General features: G+C 37.3%; 4 protein-coding genes across 5 annotated transcripts; 1 reads left to right on the top strand and 3 right to left on the bottom strand.

Moving 5' to 3' along the window:
- Positions 1-786: 786 nt before the first annotated feature.
- Positions 787-16,851, bottom strand: LOC144643521 (uncharacterized). The gene is made up of 7 exons (XM_078502809.1): positions 16,757-16,851; positions 8,787-8,948; positions 6,279-6,388; positions 5,460-5,820; positions 4,988-5,068; positions 3,356-3,492; positions 787-1,684 (listed from the first exon to the last, which is right to left on the bottom strand). The coding sequence occupies exons 3-7, from the start codon at positions 6,363-6,365 to the stop codon at positions 1,529-1,531; spliced, it is 822 nt and encodes a 273-aa protein (XP_078358935.1). The 5' UTR covers positions 6,366-6,388; positions 8,787-8,948; positions 16,757-16,851; the 3' UTR covers positions 787-1,528.
- On the bottom strand, positions 10,873-14,860 carry LOC144642904 (uncharacterized). 2 transcript variants are annotated; one of them, XM_078502011.1, is made up of 5 exons: positions 14,218-14,860; positions 13,350-13,453; positions 11,985-12,828; positions 11,624-11,704; positions 10,873-11,355 (listed from the first exon to the last, which is right to left on the bottom strand). In XM_078502011.1, exons 2-5 carry the CDS (start codon positions 13,407-13,409, stop codon positions 11,033-11,035), a joined length of 1,308 nt encoding a protein of 435 aa, XP_078358137.1. In that variant the 5' UTR covers positions 13,410-13,453; positions 14,218-14,860; the 3' UTR covers positions 10,873-11,032. The 2 variants fall into 2 exon arrangements, with proteins under 2 accessions (XP_078358137.1, XP_078358144.1); XM_078502018.1 differs by lacking the exon at positions 14,218-14,860 and having other exon boundaries at positions 13,350-13,695.
- A 2,017-nt stretch (positions 16,852-18,868) lies between the features above and the next one.
- LOC144643404 (octopamine receptor beta-2R-like) lies at positions 18,869-21,130 on the bottom strand. The gene has a single exon (XM_078502646.1). It carries the CDS (start codon positions 20,267-20,269, stop codon positions 19,391-19,393), a length of 879 nt encoding a protein of 292 aa, XP_078358772.1. The 5' UTR covers positions 20,270-21,130; the 3' UTR covers positions 18,869-19,390.
- A 3,429-nt stretch (positions 21,131-24,559) lies between these two features.
- On the top strand, positions 24,560-27,218 carry LOC144643282 (octopamine receptor beta-2R-like). Its single transcript, XM_078502487.1, has one exon. It carries the CDS (start codon positions 25,164-25,166, stop codon positions 26,133-26,135), a length of 972 nt encoding a protein of 323 aa, XP_078358613.1. The 5' UTR covers positions 24,560-25,163; the 3' UTR covers positions 26,136-27,218.
- Positions 27,219-27,374: the final 156 nt, after the last annotated feature.

Raw genomic sequence — 27,374 nt, 5'->3', positions numbered from 1 at the left:
ATAGCGTTATCTTTCCCGTTTGGGTAGCCAATCATGGGACAGGATTTGGTTCAACTTTCCCGCTCACAGAGCCAGCCATAATATGCTTGTTATTCTCCACGATTAAACCATCCTCGATTAAATACGATTCTTTTTCGGACAAACATCTAGGAGTAATCCCACCATCTCTCACACCATATGTTAATTTTTTCATTTTGGAACCGTACTTAGACTGGGGGAGGGTATTCTCCTTTGCAGCCGTTGCTTGTGCTTTTCACGGGGTGGGGGAGGGGGGGGGGGGGAAGAAGGACGTTCGAACGCAAATTTCCAACTCATGTGTCTTTAAAAGTAGTCAATTAATAATGGGTAAAATTCTGGCTTTTCTTCATTTTTGTTCATGGAACGTTTTGATTTGTAAGGGTTTGTTTTCTCACAGGACTTGAAGTTTCCAAGGAAACCACATTTAACAGGCTGTCAGGCTTTGACAGGTCAGTTTTCCGGTCAAATATAGCTTCAGTTAATTTTGGCATCAGCCCGTTGTGACGTGTGACATTGTCAAATATTTAGTTGAAAGTGAAAGCGATGTAATGTTGGCATTTTGCGCGTCATAATCCACACGACACCGCTATAATAATACAATGTTGTGATGCGCCTGAATGCATTTAAAGACAGAGGTGCCACTTGTTCCCCTCCCCCTCAGTCACACGGACAATAGGGCAATAAAATTATATAGAGTAATCGATTATATAGAGTAATATTTCGTTTGTGTGTGTGTGTGTGGGGGGGGGGGGGGGAGAAGGGTGGCAAGGGAGATCTGAACTACCCTGAACTACTCGTGTGTGGGCACCTTAACGCTCAAAACTCAGGTGCAACTCTAGGACGATGATTTGACTACATAAAATGCAAATTTAACAGTTTCAGTAATATTTCAGTGAAATTGCGCATCAAAAGATTAGACTATGATTGGCCTTATTCTAGCAAACAGCAATTCAATAAAGCTAGCATATGATAACACAACAATGTATATTTATTACCGACCATTATAAGGTGTGCCACTTAATGAGACAGTGTCCATTTTTGTTAGTACAATCCTCCTAAACAAAGACTACTCAGTTACTTTTTCTTATTTTTTCCTATTTTAGGATGCCGTTGAGCTTGTCTTATAAAGTAACATATCCGTTGCATACTAAATCACAATCATACGTTTATATTGCTAAACTATATTTCTTCTACATTACATCAATAATTAAACAATGACCTTATCTAGTCAACAATTTTGTCTACTAAGTTCACGGTACCAATTAACCAAAACCAGAAATACTGGTCTGCTCAAGGCTCTCATATAAATCAATGTATAGCTGGAATTTATAATCAAAGACAAAACATTTAAGCAAGCGGGACGAAAACACTGCACATAAAGAAAAAATAACACATCAGAAAAGAAAAAAAAGCAATGCATAGTGGACCAAAAAGAGTTCGAAGAAATGATCCTGAAATAGACCACGTCAATGTTCTATTGGAACTTATTAATTGCTTTGATGTACTGTATTTATATTATGAGAGCAGCAACATCAGGGAGGTTTACTTTAGGACTCTTCAAAACATTCACGAGGTCAGATACTGTTTTTTCCTCAGAGATTCCGAGTATTGATAAAAGCTCTCTTGTGGGACTACCATTATCTCTTTTATATTCAAGATTTAAGAAGGACTTTGAATAAAAACCGCGCTTGCACTGGCAGAAAATTGAAAAATCAAATTCCTTCATTTTTTTGCTCATTAATAGCTTTTAGGTAGATAGAAACCTGATGTATTTTGTTCCCCCCAGAAGTCTTCTAATTTCGAGAAAAAACCCAAAGTCAGTTTTCGTGATCGGAGCCTCAAAAGTGACACAATTTTCAACCCGAAATTCGCTATCGTTAACTCTCGTCGCGTTAACAAACAAAGCCACATTGAGAACTTTGGATGCTTTCTATCAACAGAGACACTCTTTTCAATTCGCTAAAATATAATTTCAGGGCTTAAGCAAATTTCTTCGAACTGAAATAATTAAAAAGGTGGGGAATACTTTTCACGATACTAGAAAGTCGAATTAAACGGCAGTTTTCAACGGAATTATTTAATATGTGGTATAACTCCAAATTTTCTCAATTGTCGTTTAAACACACATGTAAATGTTTATCTAAGACATACCTGAGGATTGGCTCGGGTTGTTGAAGGCAGCATATTTACCAATGCATCGTAGTCCCACAAAATGTTGTGATATCGATCAAAATAGCCTAACTGAGAGCTACACATTTCTTGGCTCCAAAATACGACAAAGCAACTGTTAAGCGCGAAATTCCTTTTGCATCTTCATCCTTAGCAATTTTCCTTCATCGTGGTTCTTTTCTCTTGACGAAAGTGTGTACAGAACTCCAGAACGATCAATTTGCTTCCTCAAACTGCGTTGGCGGTGCTGGAGAATTGTTTTGCGTTATTTTAACTCCGTGACATTCTCGACCCCAGAGCTCTTACTGCGCAGACTCACTTACGTCACAATATCGTGTTTCATGTCACGTGTATTATGTCACGTAAGTCACAAATGTAATCTTGTGGGATCTTGTGGCAAAATGGCGAAGAGGTTTTGCGATCAAAATGGACCTCGGTTGGCTTTTTTATCTCACTCTTCCGTTGAAAAGGGAATTTCGCAATGGAACATTCGGCAAGAAGAAGGAAAGACGAGCATTTAGGGTTAAAACATTCATTATCGTGGCGTTTGGCAATTAGAAGTATTTACACAGTCGATACACAGTTTACGGTCATGCTGCGAAAATTTGCCGAAGTTTGATGCCCTCTAAGTGAGAATCTTTCCAATAACCCGAGCCAATTCTCAGGTATGTTTAATAAGAATATCTGTATGCACGTTTGAGCAAGAATTGAAAAAAATTAATGTTATACCACATGCTAAATACTGCCGTTGAAAATTACTATTTCATTCAAATTTTTGTTATCGTAAAAAGCATTCCTCGTCAGTTCATTTTTTTCAGTTGGAAGAGTTGCGCTAAAGCCCTGAAATTATATTCTAGCGAAAGAAAAAGAGCTTTTATGTTGATAGGAAGTGACCAAATTTCTCTGCGCGGTTTTGTAAGCGAACGCGAGTAGTGTTCATAATAGCTTATTTCGGGTTTAAAAGTTAGGAAATTTGTGACTTCGACCACCGAAATCGATTTTCTTTGTTTTCTTAAAATTAGAAGACCTCTAGGGGAAACAAACTACATCAGGTTTCTTATCTACCTTACAGCTAATAATGAGCAAAAAACGAAGAAAAATCGATTTTCCAATTTCTGCCAGGAAATCAAATTCTTGCTCGGCCGTTCGTAAAAGTCACTCTTAAGAATCTAAGGTCATCTCTGGGAATCTTGAATGCAGCGCCAACTTTTTGCCAGCCATACTGGCGTTCACCCTCGCAGCGTACATCCAGTTTCTTTACAAGTAGGTCTTCAAGATCGGGGGGTATCTCGGACAGGTTGATGTCTATAAGATGATAAGTTCAACAGTTCGTAACTAAACCTTAATCACCCTGGTGTCATGAAATTCGTAACCAACAGTTCGTAACTAAACCTTAATCACCCTGGTGTCATGAAATTATTGTGTTCATACAAAAACACCAAATTTTTAACATTAGGTAGGCATCAATTGCAAAAGTAGCAATGTATCATTTAGAGGAGTTCGAGACTTTGAAGTTGTACATTTTTAATTTTGATAGGTCCGTACTACCCTCTTTATACACCTCTTTCCAAAATGGCCGAAAAAACATGTATTCTTTTGTCTTCATGTTAATTAATTGGCCTTCATGGCCTCGTTTTGATCCAAAAATTCTTTTGAATTCTGCAGATGCGATCGAGGCCACGAAGGCCAATTAACATGAAGACAAAAGAATAATGTATTTTCCGCCATATTGGAAAAAGGTGTATCACTTGATGCTACAAAAGTGGTAACACACAAATCAGGCCCAAACGTTTATGAATAAATTATGGACATTTCTTGATATTTCTCTTGTCACCATAGCAACAGTGAAACCCATAAACACTGTTAATTTTAGGTTTAAATTCTTATAACTAAAAAACAAGCCCATTTTCCCTCACTTTTTATTACCAAGTTATTATCAGCATTTTGAGATACAAAGTTAAAAAAAATTCCATGAGGAGGATTTGGAGCCTCCTTAAAACTTTGTAAAAAGTTGCTTCCACATCGTGGTCATTACTTAATAATAAAGAAAATGGGGGGTGCCCAAGCTCGTTTTTTAGTTTTAAGCACTTAAGGGTGTTTTCAATAGCTTATACTGTTGCTATGGAAACCTGTTATGTCACATCATATTCACCAATAATAAGGCAATGATTAGACATGCATTTTACATGAAAGTTTAGCTTCAACTGATTAAGATTGGTAGCATTGATCCATCATAAGATCTGGAAAGTACTGGAAACCATTACTCGCCACTTAAGGTCATTGCCCTGTATTGCATTGCGCATCCTTACTGCGCAGAATTTTACACGTAATAAGCGCGCGCGAGCGCGCGCACATAAACAAAATGGCGGCTTTTTTCTATGTGGCTTAGTCCGCGAGAGAAGTAAATTGTCGCTTTCTCGTAAACGAGTCTGATGACCTATCAATTTTTTCTCATATTTTGGGTGTAGCGATCAAATTCTTTCTGTAAAATGAAAACAGATCAATTCTTGTGTTTGAAAAATAAATTATCGCTAAAAACGTGTACTTTGCTTGTACTCGCAGAGGAATTTTAAAGGAATTATATGGAATATACAAGGTCTTCCTGCTCCTAAACGAATCTGGTGACCCCCCTTTTTATTTCAAAATTTAAGTTCCCTTAAAGTAATAAACCAGTAGGAGAAGTTTGGTTAAAAAATTGTGTTCAGTTCTATTTCAGGGCAATGACCTTAAAGTAAGTTTTTTTAAAAAAAAAATATGGATACACTGTAGTTAATTATTTCAGTACTTAATTGCGACTTACGTTCAAGGTTACCAGTAGTCACTTGATCAGATGAGTTCGTTGCAGTCAAAACGTCCACGTTTGAGCCAACGTCAGACGTTTCTGTATGGAATGTAAGTAATAAAACGTCATAGTATGTGAGACCGAACAATGAAAGCAATGCGATCTTAAATTGAGGGTGGGGGGAGGGGGGAAGGAAGAGGAGGAAGTGGTCCTACTCCCATAATGTTGAGAGGGAGTGGTGGGGTTTACTCTCACTATAACGGGCACCTAAGGGACCACAACTTGGTGTCCGTAATGGCGAAAGGACGTAATAGCGGGAGTTATTTTAATTCCGTTTTCGCCGAGACTTCAATAACGCCTGTCCGTTAAAACGGGGCGTCCGTAGTAACGGGGTTTTAATATTCTCGGACCGATTTTCCAACCGGCAGAGTACTAATGATTGCACAGTCGTTCTTATTACCAATAATCAAGGCGATCTTCAACTTTTTACCTCCAACTTCCCGTTCTGGTTGTTCTGTGTCATTTAACCTTTCATAGCCTCCGGGTTTCTTGTTCCAAGCCCTGCTGCAAGCGGTGCGTTTGCAACTATACAAAAGCCGTGCCAGAGCTAGAATGGTCCCAAGCACTAGACATGCCGCAAATGCTCCAGCAAAACTTCCCTGGAAAGAACTGCTTATGTGTTGTGAACCCGCTGCGATATCTGAGGATGATCTTTGATTCATCTGTGTTGGTGGACGCTCAACTGCTTTAAATTTTGGGGAAACTTTTCTGCTTGCACTGTTGTCGTATCCGGACCCTGCACTGGCACTTTTAATGATTGTCCTCTTTATGATCTCTTCCAGAATTAGCCGCTGTAAAAAATACCTCAAATGGTCATTGCATGTGTTACGGAGCCATTTTTGTTTCGTTTATACGGTGCTATTTATTTGAGCCGTTTTTGATCGTTGGACATGTAATTATTGGAGATTTATTTTGTTGTCGTGGTCTTCTATTACTACTATGTTTTCTTCGCCACCACTGTGCTATATGGTGCTGTACCGGAGGGATATATAATTATCCTCTTTGATAATAATTGAGCACTTGCAAATCTTAACTTCATCGCCTTGTATCGGGTGATGCAATAAAAATACCACTAATTTTGGCAGGTCAGAGCCTTGTCACTCATTTAAGAGAAAACATTATAGTATATTGCGTAGATATTGCCTACGCAGTATGAGTCAGTGATTATTAACATTGGGGAACCTGGACAACTGTCTATGTTATCATTATCTCTGAACAGCAACATCAACAACAATCATCTTCAACTTACTATCAAGAAGGCAACATAAACGATCGTTTCAGTCGATATTGCCCGCTTCTTCTGGTCACTGTTTCGGTTACGCGTCGAAGTCTGCATTGCAGCATCCAACTTTATTTCTCCTACATGAAGAAAACGTAGAGAAACCAACTGGCACTTACTTATATCAGTACATTTGGGAATTGGTCCATGCTTATTGTGTGTTTATGAAGATATGGTGCACTGGAAGGAGTTGCAGTGCACAGTGCATAAAAGAACACTAGAGTTCTCTTGCTTTAAGAGTGCTATTCACCCTTTCCAAATGGCGTGGGACATTCTTAACTCTTTAAATGCATAGTCATAGCATAAACGAATGACTGCAAAAAATATTAGGAATGGCGCCAAACATAGTTTTTTTTTTTCTGCAGGAGAGAGTACATCGAACGGGGAAATCGGCTTGTTATGGTGTGGTTTTGACATTGCATTGCAATGAAAAACTCAAAAAAATCAATTTGATTTTAATCAAATTGATCAAATTGATTTTTTAGTAAAAATCGCAAGATAAATTTCTTTCTTCTTTGAAGTCGGTAAGGGGAAAGTGGAAAGGGAACGAAAACGTCAACAGGGCCCTCCGCGTCATTGTACTTAAAACGTGTCTTCCAAAACCGCACTGTTTTCAAAATATCCCGCGTTCACTTAAATGTATAAGCTTGTCTTGCCTAAAGTCAATACGACCAAGTATGGACTGAAGTCCGTAAGATACTGGGCGGCGAACGCCTGGAATCAACTCTCACACTGAGTGAGAACAATCGCAACACTACAGGACTTTCGCAATGCTGTGCGCAGCTAGATTGTCTCTTTTAACCAATTTAATACTTATTTATTTATTTATTTAATTTTTCTTTGTATATAAATTTACGATTTATTTTCTCAGCACATTAACATATGTTTTGCTTGGGGCCTGGTCAGCCCCCGTCAGTTTCGAGGGTAATTAAATTTTATTGTTATTGTTATAATTTAATGATGTAAATTTTGTTTCACGAAACTCTGCATTAATAACTTTTGCAAACAAGTAGTGATTTTAGTAAATTATAAAGATTTTATCCCAAAAATTCAATCTACATTTGTTACGGCATTTTTTTGACACGGAACTGGCGTGCCGGTTTTTAACCAATAACGGTTGTTAAGGAGACACTTGTCAAGTCGCAAATCTTGCTCATGAGCCCATCAAACTAAATAAATGGCACGCAATGCATGCAGAAGCGATGACGTTTCACAAGGGGTCTTACATAATTTTGAGGAAATTTGTCAAAAACTTATCGTAAATAAAAGTAGCTGACACCTTGTGCGTGAAAAAGACTGTATCCAACTGCAGCTTACATTTTTCAAACACAAGAAGCAATGTTAGTGATTGTATAAATAGCATAGTTAGGATCTAATTTAATTTAAATAAATACAGTACTTATAAATTCACAGGCAAATGATGCAATTAATACATTCTCTTTGTAGATTTGCTCTGTTGAACAACAGTTATATTTTATTTTATTTTATATTTTTATTTTTTTTAGATTTCCCTATGTTGCAATTGTCTCAACAGAGATTGTGTTATATTATAGTGTGACATCTGATGAACGACATACGATACGCGCGAGCAAGCTTTTAAAGAAAGGCCAAACGGTCTCTTGCTCACAGCGGCCCTTTATATTATAAAAATTAGAGATTTCTGTCTACTGAATCCAAAAAATCCCATCATTTATAATTAATCTCTTTCGTTTATACATTGTAGTGTTACATTCTAACTGTACGGGAGTATTTTGCTTTCGCGTTCTACGCGGCGATTTCTTGTAAAGTTAGACTTGATTTCTGTTCGATGGCGACAGACGAAAAGAACCCGTCATGCGGTGACAATAAGCGATGACGTCATCGCTTAAAAAGTCGTTGTATATTTGTTGAATATTCATCTGAGGCATATATGGCCTGAGAATGGAAACTAAATACTAAGTAATTTATATAGTTGTAAGCCGCTGTTGAACAAACAAGAGGTCTGATTGGTAGAGGAAAATGTGATACCCGTTGCTTGTGTCATTTTGCAATCTTGCAGGTTAAAGACCCGTAGGATAAATATCCCGATATGTGTCAGGATGTGTTATCCAATTTTAATTTAATGTTTGCAAATGAGATTAACACGACGCAAATTAAATAAAAATGTAAATAGTTCATAAATAAATATTTCATTGCTTTAAAGTTTTCAATCAGAATTCCAAAGATGAACTGCTCAAAAATGGACTAATGCTGAAGGCTTCCAAAAACTAAATAAACGAAAAGTTTCAGAGTCGTTCGAAGCCACAGAAGGCTTCCAAGAATGACTCCAAAATTTCGAATATTCTCGAAGCCTCTTGTCTGTCTGCACTAGGGGGGCTTTTGGCTAGCGATGGAGCGTGTTCGAGCTTGGTCTTTAAATATGTCGGCGCTCAAAACTCTTGTTTCCGATCTACTCCGTAAAATGTATCTGGTATTCGATAAACAAAAAGCTTAACTTACCTTTGGTATGGGCGAGTTCCACAGTAATCAAATCGATTTGGGACGGCTGAAGAACCGAAGCTGATCCAAAATTCCGGACACAACAATGTAGCTGATTGGAGAGGCTTGTTCTGAATCTCTATTCGCAATTCGCTGCAGTAGTCTGTCAATGCTTAGTTCTGGCTGAAAAGGAAGGAGAATGTGGATCCAAGCTTTTGTATTGACGCGAAGGGTTGCAGTGGAAGTTGCGGACTTGTGGAAAGCAATTGATTGTTTCTTCACCATATCGAGGCTGGGTACAATATATTTTGACAAAGAAACGGGGAATGCCCCAAGATACTTTCAGTTTCACATTCTCTAGTTTGCTGATCGGCGTCGCTACAGTCTAGTGCCATTTCAACATTTCTATTGGAACTCTTGGAACAGTCTAAAGGTTCACGACAAAATGAACTAAGAAATGCTTTTAAGCTTGCGATTGCTCTATACTCGATTGAGAAAAAAAATTCAGACCCATTTACCGACTTCTTTAGTTTGTTTCCGGTTTTGGTTGCGTTTATAAACAACGGTGCTATTATATTGTTATATTTTCAATCAAAACGACCGTCACGCCATATTTTTTTGCAGCTGTAACGTCTGTAACGTACTCTCGATCTAGTAGGGTGTCGCTTGTCAAACCACTGCAAACGGAAGAAAGTAAGCAAATCCTGACCGCCGGTTGACACACGGCTTATCGCTTGTAGTCGGACGCATAACTAAGCCAATTATTCAAGTTATTTTCCCGCGGGCAGGTATTTTTTACAGGTTGAAACATCGATGTTTTAGTGTACTTAGCAGAGTTCACCGGTTGACCGAGTCAACTCCAAGTCGGAGTCAAGTGACTCAAAGTGACCGAGTAACTCGGGCTCAGAGTTGACTCGGGAAATGGACTACTCGTACTAAGCACTCAGGTTAGCCTAAATTAGCTTAGGTTGCTTTCGATCAGCCTTTATATTGGAGTTTTTTAACTTCAACTCGAATCAACGGTTTTTTCATCCTGTATACCTGCAAAAAACCCTGCCGTTTTCCCTCGGTCCAAGGTATTGACTATAGACAGTCTAACGAACGTCGTCAGAAACACTCTAAAAGAATGCGAAACACCGCACAGACCTCCAAAAGTATATATATATTTCCCGGTCAATGTTCATCTCTTTATTCACAGCAGTCATGATCAGTTGTTCGTTTAATTTCCCTTTAGGCCATCCCAATAAAATGTTTCGTTTCCCATCGCCCCGTCTCTTGTGATGGTGGGTCGGTCGGTCGGGCAAAAAAAGAAAAAGAATGAACACTTGAAGGGTTCTGGGTTCCAGAAAAGGCCGGGCTGCTAAATAAGAAAGCCTGACTACAAAGTCAACTCGAAAACGTGGTCTTTTCGTTCGTTATTCCTTAACAGTCTTTAAATAACGTAGTATCGATGTTTATTAAATACAAAGACATCACATCATACCAATTGTTGTTAATAAAAAAAGATCGTGTGCTTGTAAATTGAAGTACTTGCCTTCTTTGACTAGTGAATCTGGAATTTTTTTTTTTACTTTTCGAAAAAAAATGGGTCGGTCGGGCGATGGGAAACGAAACATTTTATTGGAATGGCCTTAATTAAAGAAAAAAGATAACCTTCGACGAGTGACGTAAGAGTGTTTAGTTTCAGTTCTCTCGAGCCTTATAATCTCTACCCTTACATGCAGTCCGAGGAAAACAACAGGGGGAATTAGAACTCGGGAGCCAGCAGAGCGGTTGGCAAGTCTAGGAAAGGTGGGTAAAGAGAAGACGGAAAGCCGTGGGTTGCCCAAGGTGACGGAACCGCGTGAAACAGGACAAAAAACTACGAAACACCTCTTAATATATTGCAAACTGAAAAACAGAAAGAGGCTTGAGGTGCTTTTGAAAGGGTGGGAACCGGGAGTAATGGAAATGTCTTTCGACGGGCGTTTCGAAAATTTGTCAAGGAACTAACGAAACTATGTAAGCATTAGGTTAATTGCAAGGCATTGGTTTTTCAATTGTATAAAATGGGGAAAATAAACGTATTTATCGGTAAGCAAATTAATTATTGCTACCCCTTCGTTAGGAAAGAAGCCCCAAATTTATTTACACTTTTCAGTCAAGTTCATAGCAAAAGAAAATTTTCCACAAACTAATATTTATATATCAAAAATAACTATTTATATTATTACAACCACAATTTGAATTTTCCAGTGTCAGAACCTAGAATAGAAAGATGATATCTTTTACCGAATTTTATTTGCTTGTTTGATGTACCGTGTTATAACAGAGGCAACATCAGGGAGTTTTACTTTAGGACTCTTCAATACATTCATGAGGTCAGAAACTGTTTTTCCCTTAGAGATTCCAAGTAAGCATAAAAGCTTACTGGTAGGGCTACCATTGTCTCTTTTGTATTCAAGCTTTAAGTAATCAAGGTCGTGGTTGGCAATCTTAAATACAGCGCCAACTTTTTGCCAGCCATACAGGCGTTCACCCTTGCAGCGTACATCCAGTTTCTTTACAAGTAGGTCTTCTAGATCAGGGGGTATCTCAGACAGCTTGACGTCTGTAAGATGAAGATAATCACTGAGACTGGCTATTATAAATTCTTATCTTTAGCTTATGCGTGTACGGCTCATAAACCTTAGATATAAAGCAAACGAGTTAAGCATCGATGCCAGCTTAAAAAGTCTAAGAATAATTTGAGTTGCTGTAGTGGGTGTGGCGGGAAGGCGGCCTTGGGGTGGGCGGGTGGGTTGAAGGAATGATAGGTACCTTTTAGTTATATTAACATGTCTAAACAGATATAGTAACTTCCAATAATTGCGACTTACGTTTGAATTCAGCAGTAGTGACTGTGTGAGAAGAGTTCGTTGCATTTTTACTGTCAACGTTTCCGTTGCTGAAAGATATTTCTGTATAAAATAAGAATCAACCTGTTAACCATGAAAACAGTTATAAGGAGACGTTGCGATCTTAACATTAGGGCACGGAGGTGAAGGAAGAAGAATGCTAGTTCTTCTCTCCGACTGTTGTGGCGGAAGGGCATCATTTTTAGCATTCTTAGAATTATTTCCAACACTTCTTCTGCTAATTTTTGTACAGTCCCTTTTACTATCCTATTAGCATGATTCTCAATTTAATGTACTTAAAAATGAAGTAATTTAGGTAACCTTTCGATACAATAATTCTTACCTTCATCTTCTTTTTCTGATTGTTCTGTGCCATTCAACCTATAATAGCCGCTCTGTCTGTTGTTCCAAGTCTTGGAGTGAGTGGTACGTTTGATACTAAACCAAAGCCATACCAGTGCTGTCCCAAGCAAAAGCCATGCCAGCGATGTTCCGAGGAAACCTCCTAGTACACAATTTATATTAATATTTTGAGGCCCCGCTGTGACATTAGCTGATCTTTTATTCATCGGTTCTGGAACCGGTAGTGGTGCTGTGAACTGTCCCGACCAGTTCTTTGCCTTTATAGTAGGGCTTGCTATAGGTCGAGGTACGGTTCGTTTACTTGTTGGAAATTTTGGATTAACACGTCTTTGTCTCCAGCGATACATAGTATTTGAAAGGGAGTATTTTGTTGAAGATGTGGTGGCCTTTTCTTGAAAATCTTCTGTGGAACTCGTGGAACTTAAGAGCTCGTTTACATTAAAGTCTGCCATTTCTGATAGATTTGCGTCTCCAAGTTCCTCCGTATCAAAGATGTCACGTACATCCAGAGATGGCCGGGAAATGAAATTTTCATTTTGGAGCCCTTGCGAATGAGCTTTCCTTAGTTCGGATTTAGTCGACATTTTCCTTTTGCTTCCTCTCGGTAACTTTGTAAGGATTGGCGTGCACTTTATAACTGTGTCTAAAGTCAATATGCTGCCACATGGCGGCGACAGTGTCGTTCCTACACTACAAATAGGACAGGGCTGACATATGACCGTCTTGCTGTCATTGCTGACCAAAATTTGATTCCCTGAACACTCCGTTATACTTGTATCAGTGTTGTCCAATCTCCACCACCACCACTGCCACACTACCTCATGCTGTTACCATAATGAAATGCGAAAAAAAAAAAATAAAAAAAATAAAAGAAACTGTATTTTCCACTTATTAATGGTACAACTAAAGTTTCCTTTGATCGTCATAAAACCCTAAAGCGAAGTTATTACATCCATCTTGGCAATTGCAATAGATGTAGTTAAGACGGGATGAATCAGATCTTTACACATGCATCCAGTGGAAAGCTCCACAAGCCCGCCATTTATCCACGAAGAGCCCATATATTTTTAAAATGTTTACCCTTTTGGAGCCAGACTTTAAAATTATAAAATTGTCTCTATTCTAGCCATATACATATCAGCAAGACAGCATATTACTCTGTTTTAGTTTAATACGCGTGAAATGAGAAAGTGTTTCTTTGTTAGAATATTTAAGTATGGGAACGAGTTTCAACTTAAGGTAAGAGCACAACGCCGTAGAACATTTCTTCAGCACTCAAGTTCCGGTTTCGATCTTCCGGATAAATTTATTTGAATTCAAGTCGATCGACATAAGCTTCACTTACCACCAACAATAGCACAAAGCAAATCGCAAGAACAACAACTCTCCATTCATGGATCACCATTGATGTAGGTCGGTTGGTTGTCTCTTACGAAAAATTTCGCAAACCTGTAACATAAGAAGTATACAGCTGAAGATTTTCGGTCAAATCAAGGGAGTCGGTTGTGGCAGGTAGCCACTTTGGAAGAGGTACTGAGGCACTAAACATGCATGGGTTCGGCAGAACGTTTTGGAGTCGGACAACACAGACAATTACTAGATATCTGTCTAGAGATCTGTATATGACAGAAATTGGAGTCGATCGTTACCGTGCAAAGCTAAGTATAGCCTGTAAATAGCATTACACTGGCGTACTTTATTTATTAGCTTTTGGAAACACTCGTCTTAGACATCAGAATTGTGTCTTGCCTTTCACGAGATTGATTAGACAGCTGGCAAATTTCGAACAAAATTACATGTCGATACTTGTTTTTTTTTTTTTTTTCGATCTTTTGTTATCGAATGCAGCGTTACAATAAATCCAACACGACTTACGTTACTTGAATTGTATTAACCAATCAGATATCGACACGCGAAGAGAAATAAACTTGAGAGCACGTTTGAATCATCTAACCGTGAAAATTAAAGAGCAAAGAAATGTTGATGAACAGCGAAAAAAAAAACGTTTGAAAAACTGTCGTCTTGTATACACGATATTTGTTGTGCCCCAGTTCATGTCATATAAATTCGGGAAAACATTGACAAAACTGTGACAAGTGTATAAAGATTAGCAAAGGTGCATGTTCGAGACTCGTCAAAATATAACAAGGTTAAATGCTACTTATTCTAATTAAAATATAGACAGTATTCGATAAATGGGGAAATAAACGTACCTTTCTTCAGGTAAACCAATTGGTGGTGCTGTTTCAATCGCACGACAGAATCTCCAGGGTAAACTAATCCAACATTCGTGCATTCCGGACGAATACAAAAAAGTAATCCGCACCACTGATTCCGCAGCTGCTAGAATGGGCTCGCCGCACTAAACACACTGATAACTTGCTAATTTACCCTGTTACTGCGTATGTCCACTTTGAAAAACGGATAACCGAAGAAAGTATCGATGTTAGAGGACAGTGGCAAGGATGTTAAGCGCAATTTGCAAGACGTTCTCGTGCCAAATGCAAACGCAACCCGGAACGACTTATTGTCCTTCCGCGAAATCGAGGTTGAAAACAATGCCTGACAGCTGGGATAGAGAAACGGGGAATCCCCCAAAATATCACTCTTGTGAGTTTCAGTTTCGCATCAAACAAAAGGCTTTTTAGATTTCTAGGGCCCGGGCCAAACGTCGAACTTCACATGAAACGAACTAAACTAAGCGAATATTTCGTTCATAATAAGCTCGACGTTTGACTCAGTTGAGTTCGTCCGACTGAATTAAGATCGACCAATACGTTCTATCCGTCTGAAGATTGATTATAGGACAAAAGTCGATCTTTTCATGAATCTAGATGCCTGACTGCGTGTACCCAGGCAGTCGTTACACTGAGAATGAAAAAAAAAAAAAAGAAAAAACTTATGTGCGCCCCTTACGGCCGGTGAGGGTAAAGGGCGGAATGAGTTTGCGGAATGGCATGTGGCATGACTTGCGGAATGGCATAATTATGCGCAATGTAATTTACGCGGAATGACTCATTGACATAAATTATACTAAAAAGGGCGCCAAAATTTTAAAAGAGAAGCCGCCTTGTTAAATCGCTGCTGGTTCAAACTATCAAGGACTGAGCAGTGCAGTATGGACAAGGAAACTTCCATAGAACATCGTTGAAAAGATCATTTCAACGTTCAAATCACCGATTTACGCCGAATAGAATCACAGAAAATATTTTTTTTTATTCCGAGGACTTGAAATATCGACTATGCGTTGCTAAAATAAGCGGCTGAATCTTGGCCGAGTAGTTCTGTTATAAAAACGTGAACAAAAACTCTCGTCTATTTGCCTTAAAGAACAGAACGATATTCGTTCTAAAGCTACGTACTTCAAGGCAAGACAAACAAGTTCAACCCATTTGAAGAAAAGTTTTTAAAAAGACGGCGCATTGAATGAAAGAAGCGAATTTGACCATGCACAAAACACAGGGTTTCACCGGGGAAAGAAGTGACCTGTTGTTTATTTCCACTTAATCACCCGCGAAATAATGTGTGACCGTGTCACTGCCGTGTTCCAGGAATCGTTTCTTTCTAAATCAAAACTTGCTATGGGTGGGAGAAAGCTATTGGTTTCATTGAAGACAACTACTTTTGGTATATTTCTAGCTTTTTATTACAGCGTTGAAAAGATCGTGACATGGCTTCTCTGCTGGTGTGACACTATTTACACCGCAGTGGATTTTATCGATGTGTGTCTCGTTATCTTTGCGGTAAAATTAAATGTATATTTAGCGGATGATTTTCTTTTCCTAAGAGAAAGCCAAGTATTCATAACAAGTAGGCAGTGATAATTACTCGCCGGATTCAACACGTGATGGATAAGGACAAGTACCTTCAATCGATTGTTAAAGCCCGCAGTAATAAATAATGCGGCTGCTCTTAAAAATTGGCGCGCTTTTCAGTATAATTTATGTCTATGAGTCATTCCGCGTAAATTACATTCTGCATAATTATGCCATTCCGCAAGTCATGCCACATGCCATTCCGCAAACTCATTCCTCCTTTTACCCTCACCGCCTTACGGCACAGGCTTATCCCTTGTTTTGATTTGGTTAATAGTATCCCAGATCGTTTATTTAGTAATCTATAAAGTCACACTAGATGGCTCGTCACGCGCTGTCAAGTCGTCTCACGTTTCCATACAGCATGACTTGTTGTGCAGACATCTATTGTGTAATTCAATATAATTTTAATCGGTTTCGCAAACACTCGTGCTCGGAAGGAAAAAATTGTCTGCTGTTAGCACAGGCAGACAAGACTCTGTGTTTGAGGCTGCGTGACGTATAAGCGTCACGGTATGTGCTATTTGATCCCATACATTCACTGTAATTTGTAACGATTGACCACCGCACCGCTTGAGTTAACTGATCGTGAGAAATGCTCCATAAAATACTGAATTTCGCATTTTTTCATCCACTTTTTATGGCGTTTTGAGACCGTTAATTCCCCACTAGTCGTCACCGCCCCCAGAGCAAAATTCGTTTCATTGATTGACAAACATTCATAACGAAAACTGGAACTCAGGTTATATATTGATTTTCTCTGAAATTAACTTCTCTTAGCTTGCTTGAAAATTTCAATGTTTATAACTGACTTGAAATTGCGCAAACAGCCAAAGCAAATCACATCAAAAGTTTTTACTTGCACTCAAATCAAAACATGTGTATGGAGCAGTATAGTTTGGTGTTTGGTAAAACCCCCCCATCCGTGACAACTTACAATTCTTCGTGTCAGTGTTTTTCCTCTTGTAATATAAATGTAGTGCCGAAAACAAGCCGTCGAGCAATCCGGTGCGAATGTCGTATCTTAGTATACCAGTCAAAAGAAAATGATAATAAACGCCTGGAATACCTATTGAAAGACACCCTTATTCGTTTAAATTGTATATGCAAATTTGTAGAATGATCTTTTGTAATCCTTAACGTTTTTTAGTTCTCTGAAGTGGCAGTTTCACAACGGCGATCGAAAGATGTCATAATGATATGGACGTAATAAAAAAGAGTCAGAATGCAAACTTCCAGGTTGACATGCCAGAACTTTAGCATGATCGAGTAAATAGGCTACAAATTTTCACAGGACCTTGTTAAAAGCGCCCTGTTCGCAGGTTTGCAAAATTTGCAACCTGTGTAAACCTGTGAAATATTTGTTTTTCATAGGGAGATAGAAACGGCATTACTTTTGCTTGTTCACCGTTCAAAGAGGATAAAATGTTTCCCGCAATGATTGCACCGGCTCTCAATATTACACTGTCGCTGTCCGCTATCCGCGACAACTCGTTTTAAGAAGACACATTTTCCCTCCTCCATATGTTCAAACCTCACATCTTAGCCCTCCTTTTCCTCAGATGCTTCTGTTAATGATTTATCGTGAAAATCCGTATCAGCCATATCAAATCATGAGAGCCACTTGTTCATCGTGCCCAAGACTTTGCTGGCTAAGAGAATTAGGTGGCTCTGGGAACGAGAATTTATATTCCTGAGTTCGTTAATTTCATGAACGCCTGCACCAACTGTTTATATCGTCAATTTCAATTCATTCTCGTCAGTGCGATTGCCATTTCTACAAATTCGGTGCTAATTAACGGTAATATGATTCTCGTTATTTCAGTTTCTTTGATAATGTATTGATATCGTGCGGTGTATTTTGAACCTTTGAGAGTTATCGTGTTAGTGTTCATCCAGCGGAAGAACTCAGAAACACTGTACTTAGCTGCTTTGAATTAGCATTTTTTAGGATAATTAGCTGTCAAAGTATGATTTCTTCAGCACTGACTAAAAAAACCCTAGTTAGAGCGTCTCTTGTACAATTTCATTAATAGGGAGATCTCTCGTAAATGGGTTTATTATTTTTACTATTTTTTTACTTTTTCACAGCGAGTCAATCAAAAAAGGAAAAAAAATAGAAAGACATCCCGTGATCAAACATTGGCAAATCTCAGGTCGCACGATTCGCTTTCTCACGAATTATTCTGTTTGATCTACAATTCTACATGTATTCTCCATTAATAAAAGCAATTACATATGCCGGGCCGAATGACTATCGCACTAATGATCACACGAAGATGAAGGTTTACGTGAGCAAAAACATTTATTGTACGCGCAAGAAGAAAGTAAATAAAGATTGGAAGATGTTATAACCACATTTTTATTAAAGATTGGAACTTTCAGCTATTCTGTCTTATTTTCTACCAGCCAGAATAATTTTCTGCTTTCCCCACAATGACTGAGAAATTGGAAATAATTCATCAATGTTGTAGAAGACCAGATTTTTTATCAACTGTGAAGCTTTTAGAATGCAAAGTAGGCACTTTGATAGTATTTTGAGATATCTTGACGTTGTTGAAATTTTGAAATTGTAGCCGCCAATGAGCTTCGTTGAAATTATTAAGTCAGTTCCACCATTAAAGATCGAGAAATTTTGTTTTTTTTTGTAAAAATTCAAAAGAGATCTTTGGTTAAAACTTTAAAGATAAAAACAAGCTTTCGACTACCAGTATGTAGTCGAAAGCTTGTTTTTACCTATAAATTTTTAACCAGATACGCTATTGAATTTTTACCAAATGACCTAACCTGGTTTCTTGCCCATTTTTAAATTTTGTTTAGTTAATATTTCCATAAAACTTAGTCCATAAAACTTAAATGTATAACCATAAAACGTTAACAGCAATTTTTCTGATAAAAATCGAAAATCTACTAACGCCTTTCTTGTGATTAGCATCAGCAGTAGTGTAATTTATGTAATCTTGGATCCGTCATCTTGTATCATCCACTATGAATTTTTTAAAATTCATTTATTTCATAAAATACCCGAAGAACAAGCGAAGAACATGAAAAGTGAAATTTTATTTCCTCATGAAAGACTATTTCACCACAGAAATATATGAGGGCAATAACTAAATTACAAGCAGAAATAAACCAGCCGTCTTGGATTTCCACGTTACAACTATAAACGAATATTACTAAGTTGAGTAGTTACATTTATGTCAGCAAGGGGACATGAGGAAATGGAACGAAATTTAAGTGGGTGAAGTCTCAACATAATTATAATGATATAATACAAAACATATTGAGAAATGTCAAAAGGTACGCCCCTGTACAATAAATTCAAACTTAATCATTCCTTTAGAGGTCCAAAATTGCCCTTACCGTTAATTGTTCGTATTCTCAAATGAAAAACAAAATTCATCTATAGGGACATCAAAAGTTTTTTCTTGGACGCATTTTATTTAAAATCCTAAAGACGCTAGATATTCAATTTGAGAACTGATTTTGTTCTCGGTGTTTCATGTCAGTTTTAACATACATCTAGTTAAAATACATCTATAGTTATACAGTTTGTAATCAGTGTTTGTTGCTACACACTGGTCGTTCGTTCGGAATTGCGTTTTCTCCAAATAGACTTTTGGCGGAACATTTTATCGAGTTCCTCTTTAAAATCCCGTTTAAATAGCGCATAAGCGATGGGATTAGCGGCGGAATTTATAATAACAAGAAATCGCACTACATTGTATAAGTTTTGGTTCATGGTACATAGTGACGTAAAATAACAAAATGAACTGTAAACCTCGACTGCGTAACAAATCAGGAAAGTAGCGACCACAGCTGTTATCAATTTGGTGGAAGAAGCTGATCGAAAGCGTTTCGTTCTTGGTCGGTTATAACGTAGTTGGGAGTTCAGCAGTGCGTCCCGCCGGCAGTGTTTCTGTGAGGTCATCACCACCTGTATGGATGTCAGTAGTAATACAGCACAAGGAATAAACTCGAAGATAGTTGTCCAGAAGATGACACTGACCTTAAAGTCCATGTGAATCAAATCCAAGCTGGCACAAATGGAGGGAATGAAGTAAATTAACAATGGCGTCATCCACGCCGCTATTGTCAACATTCTGGCATGTCTGGCGGTCATCAGTGACGTGTAGCGCAGAGGTCTAACAATGGCGATGTAGTGATCAAGAGTCATGGCGCAAAGATTGGAGACAGACGAGTAAATCATGAACACGGCAATATCGTCTCTGATCATCACATTGCATGAGGTCAGTAAAAAGTGGCATATCGCGTGTCCCGGATAGAAACATGCGCCAACACAGAAGTCAGCTATGGCAAGCGATAAGACAAATCTGTTGCCAGTGGTTTGAAGCCTGCGGCGTGTGAGAACCAAATAGATAACAAGAGCGTTTCCAACAACAGCGAACAGGGAAGGCAGCCATCCAACACTCCAGTACCAGTTGCTCATGACAAAGGAGGCAAATAATGACAAACTATATCAGAAATTTGCAAATCCTGATTCTGATTCTTGTAAAAATTAAAATAATATGTCTATGCCATCAACTTCACTAGTGAATTCATCACGTTCACTGAAATGACGTGTTACTTGCACTTGTTAATATTTTAATTAATTGGGGCCGAGTCTTATTTAAAATAAAAAGTAAAAATATAAACAATAAGCGCACGCCACCCGATTAAAATACACAGCATGCGGCCGGATCATTTTACGGTTTAGGAGAAAACGACAGTTTTTCAATCAAAAGCCTCTTTGAACTTATTTGCTAACTAATATCGTCAGAGTTTGGGTGACGCGTTAGGAACGTCATTTGCTCAACATTTTCTTATCCGTTTAATTTTGAAGTGCGGTGGTTTGACAAAAATCATGAATCGATTATTTTTCTGTAAGGAAAGAAGGGTGTACTTTTACAAGGAAATATCGGACCCAGTATCTGTGCTAATATTTAAATAATTTAAGATACAAATGTGATGACAGGAAGAAAATTATAGCATCACTGTAGCTCCTGGGCTGGCTTAGTAAGATATTTGAAATTTTAATTAAGGACTACGCCAATACATCTCAAAACAATATTTTAAAAATCACATAATTTATATTCAGCGGAATATTTCCAAAACGCTCTTACAGTGGTAATCTGCGAGGACGATGATAGTGCTTCATATCCAATCGAATGAAGAAACAGAATAAAAGTCATTCCAGGTGCAAGAAAGAGACATGGAATCGTGCGGTGTTGTTGTCGCACGATTTGCCCTTTCATGAATTATTCTATACACTTTTCAATTCTACATGTATTTCCCACAAAAAAGCAATCATATGTCAAGTAGCGAATTATTACCATTCACGTGATCACATATAGAATAGATGTGCCCTTTGGTAGACAAAATATAATTATTGCACGTGTACGATGAAAGCAAATAAAGATCGGATCTTTTCAATAGTGCGATCTTAGTTTCTACCAGCGGGAATCATCAATCTTGTAGGTGGCTGGACATTTCAGTTTTTTATCTGTAGAGCTTAATTTAGAAGGGTTTAATTTGATGGTACAGAGTCAATTCCAGCATTAAAACTTGTGAAATCGTTTTCTAAAAGCTTACATTTTTATGTATAACCAAAAAACTTTAACAGCAAATAACTTTAAAAGCATCCAAGATTCGAATGTCTGCTAACACCTTTGTTATGATTAGCAACAGCTTTGACGTTGTCATGACATCTTTAAGTAGTGAAATGTTCGCCATCTTGGATGCGTTATCTTAGATTCTCCATTATGAATTTCTTTAAATTTATTTATTTCATAAAAAAACGTTCAAAACGATGGAAGTGAAAATTAAAACTTTAAATTCCGATTCTTGTAAAAAATTAATGACTATGCCATCCACTTCTCTCGTGAAGTACTAGACATCACATTCATTAAATGACGTATTACTTGCACTAGTTAATATTTTGATTAAAAATTAGTACATTATATGCCACCCGATCGAAATACACAGCATGGGGCCGGCTACGTTTTGAGGAAAAAAAGACAGTTTTTCAAACAAAAGCCTCTTTGCTAACTAATATCATCAGAATTTAGGAACGCCATTTACTCAACATTTTCTTATCCTTTTTATTTTGAAGTGCATTGGTTTGACAAAAATCAGTGAATCGATCTTTTTTTTCTGTCAGGAAAAGAAAGGTGTATTTTTACAAGGAGATGTTGTGAATCAGTCTCCCAATTTCCTGTATTAATATTTAAATAACTAAAGATACAACTGCGATGACAGAAAAAAAAAGCATCACTAAAACTCCGTCGGTGGCTTAGTAAGATATTTGAATTTTTAATTAAGAACTGCGCCAATACATCTCAAACAATATTATAGAAAATAATTTACATTCAACAGAATATTTACAAAACGCTCTTACGAAGGTAACCTGCGAAAACGATGATAGTGCTGCATATCCAATCGAATAGAGAAACAGAATAAAAATCATTCCAGGTGCAAGTAAGAGACACGGAAACGTGCAGCGTTTTTGTTGCTCGATTTGCCTTCTCATGAATTATTCTGTATAATCTTCGTTTCTACATGTATTTCCCATAAAAAAGCAATCATATGGCACGTATAGCGAATTATTAACATTCAAATGATCACACATAGATGTACCTTTTGGTAGGCGAAATTTAATTATTGTATGTGCACGAAGAAAGAAAAATCGATTTTCTTCAGTTATTCAGTCTTATTTTCTACCAGCGGGAAAGTTTTCGTGCTTTTCTCAAATATGAAAATGAAAAGAAGGAAAATCATCAATCTTGTAAGTGGCCGGACATTTTATTTTTATCTTTAGAGCTTTCAGTAAGGTGCTTTGATAATATTTCGAGATATCTTGACGTTGTTGTTAAAATCTAGACCGCGATTGCCACCCAAGGAGCTTCGTTGAGATTTTGGAGTCATTTCCAGCATTAAAGCTTGTGAAATCGTCATCTAAAAGGGTTACATTTTTATGCATAACCACAAAACTTTAACAGCAAAATGTGTGATAAAATTCAGATATCTACTAACATCTTTTTTGTCATTAGCAACAGCAATGGCGTCATCATGACGTTTTAAGTAATGAAATGTCCGCCATCTTGGATGTGTCATCTTAGATCCTCCATTTTGAATTTTTTCAAATTTATTTATTTCATCAAATGATGTTAAAAACGAAGAACGAGAAATTTATAACTTTAGTTTTTTATGAAAGACCATTTCAACATTGAAATATAGGAGGAATAACTAAATTATAGAGGGTAATGATCCAGTTACCAAATCGGCAGTCCTGGATTTTCACAAATATGACAAAATTAAGTTACAAATATGTCAGCCAGGTCGAGAAACAGAAAACTGGAAACAATAAGAAAATATAGAATGAATTTATGAGTATGAAGACTGAACATATAATGATATAATACTAAACGTACTGTAAATGTCGAAAGTGTACTGTATGCAATTTATCACCATAATAAGTCCTTAAGAAGTCAAAAATTACTATAAATATTGTTTATATCCTAAAATGTAAAACAAAAGCCATCTCTACGGACATCGCAAGACAATTTCTTTCCCTTTTCCTAGCCCAAGCTTTGCCCAATTCCTACTTTCAAGCATAATATTTTGCCTTTTTCCAAATCTCATTCCCAATTCTACTGTATATCTGTTTGTGATCCTAACTGTCCCAGTGACCCAAATCCCATTTTCCAGCGAAAATTTGCCCGAATCCCAGTTTCCATTTTATCCCTTCAGGCCCCTCATGAAACGTAAAGAACATCATTTGCTCAACTTTGTTCTTATCCATTTAATTTTAAAGTACAGTGGCTGGATAAAAGTTTACTTTTCAGTAAAGAAAACAAGGGTACATTTTTTCTTAGTATTTTTTTTTGTATTCTTTCAATTTCCTTGCCAATATCATAAATAATTAAAGATTGGCTTAGTAAGATTTAAAAGAGTACGCCAACACACTTTAAAGCAATATTAAAGCACATAATTTACATTCAACGGAATATAATCCAAAAAGCTCTTACAATGACAACGGTAACCAGTGAGAACGATTATAGGAATTTAAGTGTTTCATATGGTAATCGAATAAGGAAACAAAATAGAAAGGCGTTCCGGGTGCTAGAAAGAGACATGGAATCGTGCAGAGTTTTTGTCGCTCGATTTGCCCTCTCGCTATTCTGTTTACTCTTTAATTCTATATGTATTTCCCATAAAAAGGCAATTACATCTCATGGAGCGAATGATTAACATTGATAAGAAATATATTCATTGTACGCGCACAAAAAAAGAAAATAAAGATCGGAACTTTCAATTATTCGGTCTTATTTTCTATCAGCGAGGGAATGTTTTCCTGCTTTCCCCAAAATGCGAAATTGAAAAGAAGAACAATCATGGATATTGTAGGTGATGTCCGACGTTTTTGTTACCTATAGAGCTTTTGAAATGCAAGAATGCCGCTTTAATAATATATGAGATATCTAGATCTTGACGTTGTTGTTAAAATCTAGACATTGGTAGTCTAGTCGCCCGAGGAGCTTCGATGATATTATAGTATTTAAAAAAAAAAAAAAAAAAAAAAAAAAAAAATCCAAAAAAAAAATTTGCAAAAACAAAACACAAATCTCAATAATTCAAGAAAATAACACAAACTAATCAATGCTGAAACAATGGAAGAATATTAAAATCAGTATTTATATATATATGTTTTTGATATTTTACCTGCTCGTTGAATAAACAACCGAAACATAAATTAATCTAACGATAATGAAATAACCATAAAACGGTGGAACTAATTGTAAATAGGGTATGGCAAATTACACTTTTTTTTGTAGATTTAGATAATCGTGTGTGACAACAGTGTGGCAGGGCCCCGTAGCTCCTGCCAAAAAATTCATTAACGGGACTTTAAACATGTCGAAGATTGAAATGCTTCCAATTGATTGTGAAAAGAAAACATTCGAATCGGGTATAAGGGTTAATTGGTTGTTACCAATAGAGAAAATTTTAATAAATTTAAAACGGATATTTTTAGTTCAGACTGACGTTTTTTTAATTCACAAAAAGGTGACGGAGATATGGCAACATGCTGCCCACACAAGAATACCTTTCTTTTTAATCACAATGTTTTGTTCTGTTATGCAGATTTGATTTACTTGATTAAGCTGTGCTATTGAAAGTGCTCTCAGCAAGTGCAATTCCACGCTTGGCTAAAAATAATGCACAAATTGTCATTCGTCTAAAGCGTCGTCTAAAGCGAACGTGATTGCCGCAAGTAACGAATATGTGATTTTGTTATTGGCTAAAAATCATCACTTTTAACATACCTTGATTACAGATGGCTTATGAAGATTCAATCTTTCAAGAATCAGGATTCGTTGTTCGTGTTATTTATATGTTTTGAAGCTACCTCCTGCGCTATGAGTGGTTGGTACTGGTTGACTGGATGGCTGCCCTCACTGCTGGCTGTTGTTGGAAACGGTCTTGTTATTTACTTGATTCTAGCGGTACCCAAACTTCGAACCACTAGCAACAGGTTTGTTCTGTCCCTCGCCATCGCTGACTTCTGTGTTGGCATATGTTTTTATCCAGGACACGCGATTTGCCACTTTGTACTCACCTCATGCAATGAGATGATCAGAGACGATATTGCAGTGCTCATGATTTTCTCGTCTGTCTCTAATCTTTGCGCCATGGCTCTCGATCGCTACATTGCCATTGTCAAACCTCTGCACTACATGTCACTGATGACTGCTAGGCAGGCCACAATTGTGACGGCCGTGGCGTGGATTATTCCGCTGTCAACTTATTTTATCCCTTCTGTTTGCGCCAGCCTGGGTTTATTTAGCATCAACTTTGGAGTCAGTGTAATCGTCTGGACAACCATATTCGAATTTGTCCCTTGTATTGTGCTGTTACTATCTACAGCACATGCCGCTATAACCTCACGAAGGCACTTCCGTCGCGACGCACAACTCAATATGGAAATACGCTATAACCGACCAAACCTGAGACGTCGTCGAACTTCTTATTCAGCAACACTGATAGCGACTGTGGTCGCGATCTTTCTGGCTTGCTATGCAGTGGAGGTCTACAGTTCATTTTGTTATTTTACGGAACTGTGCGTCATGAACAAAAACTTGTACAATGTAGTGCGCTTCCTTGTAATTGTTAATTCTGCCGCAAACCCCATCGCTTACGCGTTATTGAAGAGAGACATAAGAAAAGAACTTGACAGAATATTCTGCTGTTATTCATTTTATAAGAATAGGTCGAGACCCAGTAACGTGGACAAAACGGCAACCAGTACGGTTTAACTATCGCCACAGCAAATAGTACGCAGTAAGCTTTGTTTACATTTGGTATCGTCGCTTTTTAAATTCGTTATCTGTGACAGCTTGATAGAAGTGTGAGTTGTTTTAAGGTTATTTCAGGATATGCTAAAATAAACCTGTATAAGCTGAAAAGATAAAGGTGGACGGTAAAGAGGTTATCGTGTATAGCAATACATTAGTGTAGTGAGAGTGCTGGACAAAAGAGTTCTCTAAAAAAGATTAATTGTACGACTAGTTAATTAAAAGATTTCATCCGTTCCACCACCTTTGTTGTTAGTAAGATTAATCACTTGTTCCTCTGTTGTTAGATAAATCACTCGTTCAAGAGGAAAGAGTGATTTATCTAACAAGGAATTTTGATTTACATTATATTGCTGCAATTTAAATTTTTCCGGGCATAAATATTGTAACTGAAAGTCAGAATTATTTTCCTTTATGGAATACAGTTGGCACAATGATAGAAGGCGTTCGCCCTTTAATTGTCGTTTTGTGTGTGTGTGTGTGTGTGTGTGTGTGTATGCCACGCTTTGCAATTGGCGTGCATGGGATATAGTTCACATTATGAAATGTTTAAAACCGAAATGAATATTATGGATTTTTATCTCTGGCTTAAAAATATCGAAAAAAGGTTGACAGATGGTTTAGTCTATTGTTTTACAATTGAGCCTCTTCAAATGGCGATTTAATTAAATGTCAGTAAGACAGAAAAACCTTCTTTTCGTTGATCACTTATTGAAAGAATCAGACATAAAAAAGAAATGATTTTCCAGTTACTATTTTGAAATTCTTTAATATCGGTGTTTTTATATCAATAAAAATGCGCGAATAATTTTTTTTCAAGTTGTTCGGGGTACGATAAGACAATGTATATTTGAAGGTCAAGAATTAGTGTTATGTTATGAATCATCTATTTCATTTTTATCCCTCATTAAAAACTTCACCATCTAAACATCCGGATGTTGATGAATAGAAAGAGACAGTAAAACTGCCTTTTCGTTATTGCTCACATATTGTAGAAGTAAACATAAAAAAAGAAATGATTTCACAGTATTTGTGTGAATTGTTTCGTTTGGCTCATTTTTCATCGCAAAAAAATGTGTGAAAATTATTTATTCAAGTTGTACCTAGTCCCATAGTAATAATAATAGATAAATAAATGTATATTTTAAAGTTAAGAATCTTTGTTGTGTTATAAATCATTTATTTCATTTTTATCCCTCA

This window comes from Oculina patagonica, chromosome 1 (genome assembly GCF_052425735.1).
Source record: "Oculina patagonica isolate OP01 chromosome 1, crgOcupat, whole genome shotgun sequence".
NCBI classification, from domain to species: Eukaryota; Metazoa; Cnidaria; class Anthozoa; order Scleractinia; family Oculinidae; genus Oculina; species Oculina patagonica.
Note: the sequence above shows the minus strand (reverse complement) of the source record. Positions and strands in the feature narration are given on the sequence as shown.

Bases quoted from the DNA above. Each gene is read 5' to 3' on its own strand.
- LOC144643521 (XM_078502809.1), bottom strand. From the start codon at position 6,365: ATGCAGACTTCGACGCGTAACCGAAACAGTGACCAGAAGAAGCGGGCA. The intron at 5,069-5,459 runs GTAAAAAGTTGA...CATTCCATACAG, and splicing joins ACCAGAACGGGAAGTTGGAG to AAACGTCTGACGTTGGCTCA. The intron at 3,493-4,987 runs GTAAGTCGCAAT...ATCATCTTATAG, and splicing joins GACTACTGGTAACCTTGAAC to ACATCAACCTGTCCGAGATA.
- LOC144642904 (XM_078502011.1), bottom strand. From the start codon at position 13,409: ATGGTGATCCATGAATGGAGAGTTGTTGTTCTTGCGATTTGCTTTGTG. The intron at 11,705-11,984 runs GTAAGAATTATT...TATTTTATACAG, and splicing joins ATCAGAAAAAGAAGATGAAG to AAATATCTTTCAGCAACGGA. The intron at 11,356-11,623 runs GTAAGTCGCAAT...TTCATCTTACAG, and splicing joins CACTACTGCTGAATTCAAAC to ACGTCAAGCTGTCTGAGATA.
- LOC144643404 (XM_078502646.1), bottom strand. From the start codon at position 20,269: ATGAGCAACTGGTACTGGAGTGTTGGATGGCTGCCTTCCCTGTTCGCT.
- LOC144643282 (XM_078502487.1), top strand. From the start codon at position 25,164: ATGAAGATTCAATCTTTCAAGAATCAGGATTCGTTGTTCGTGTTATTT.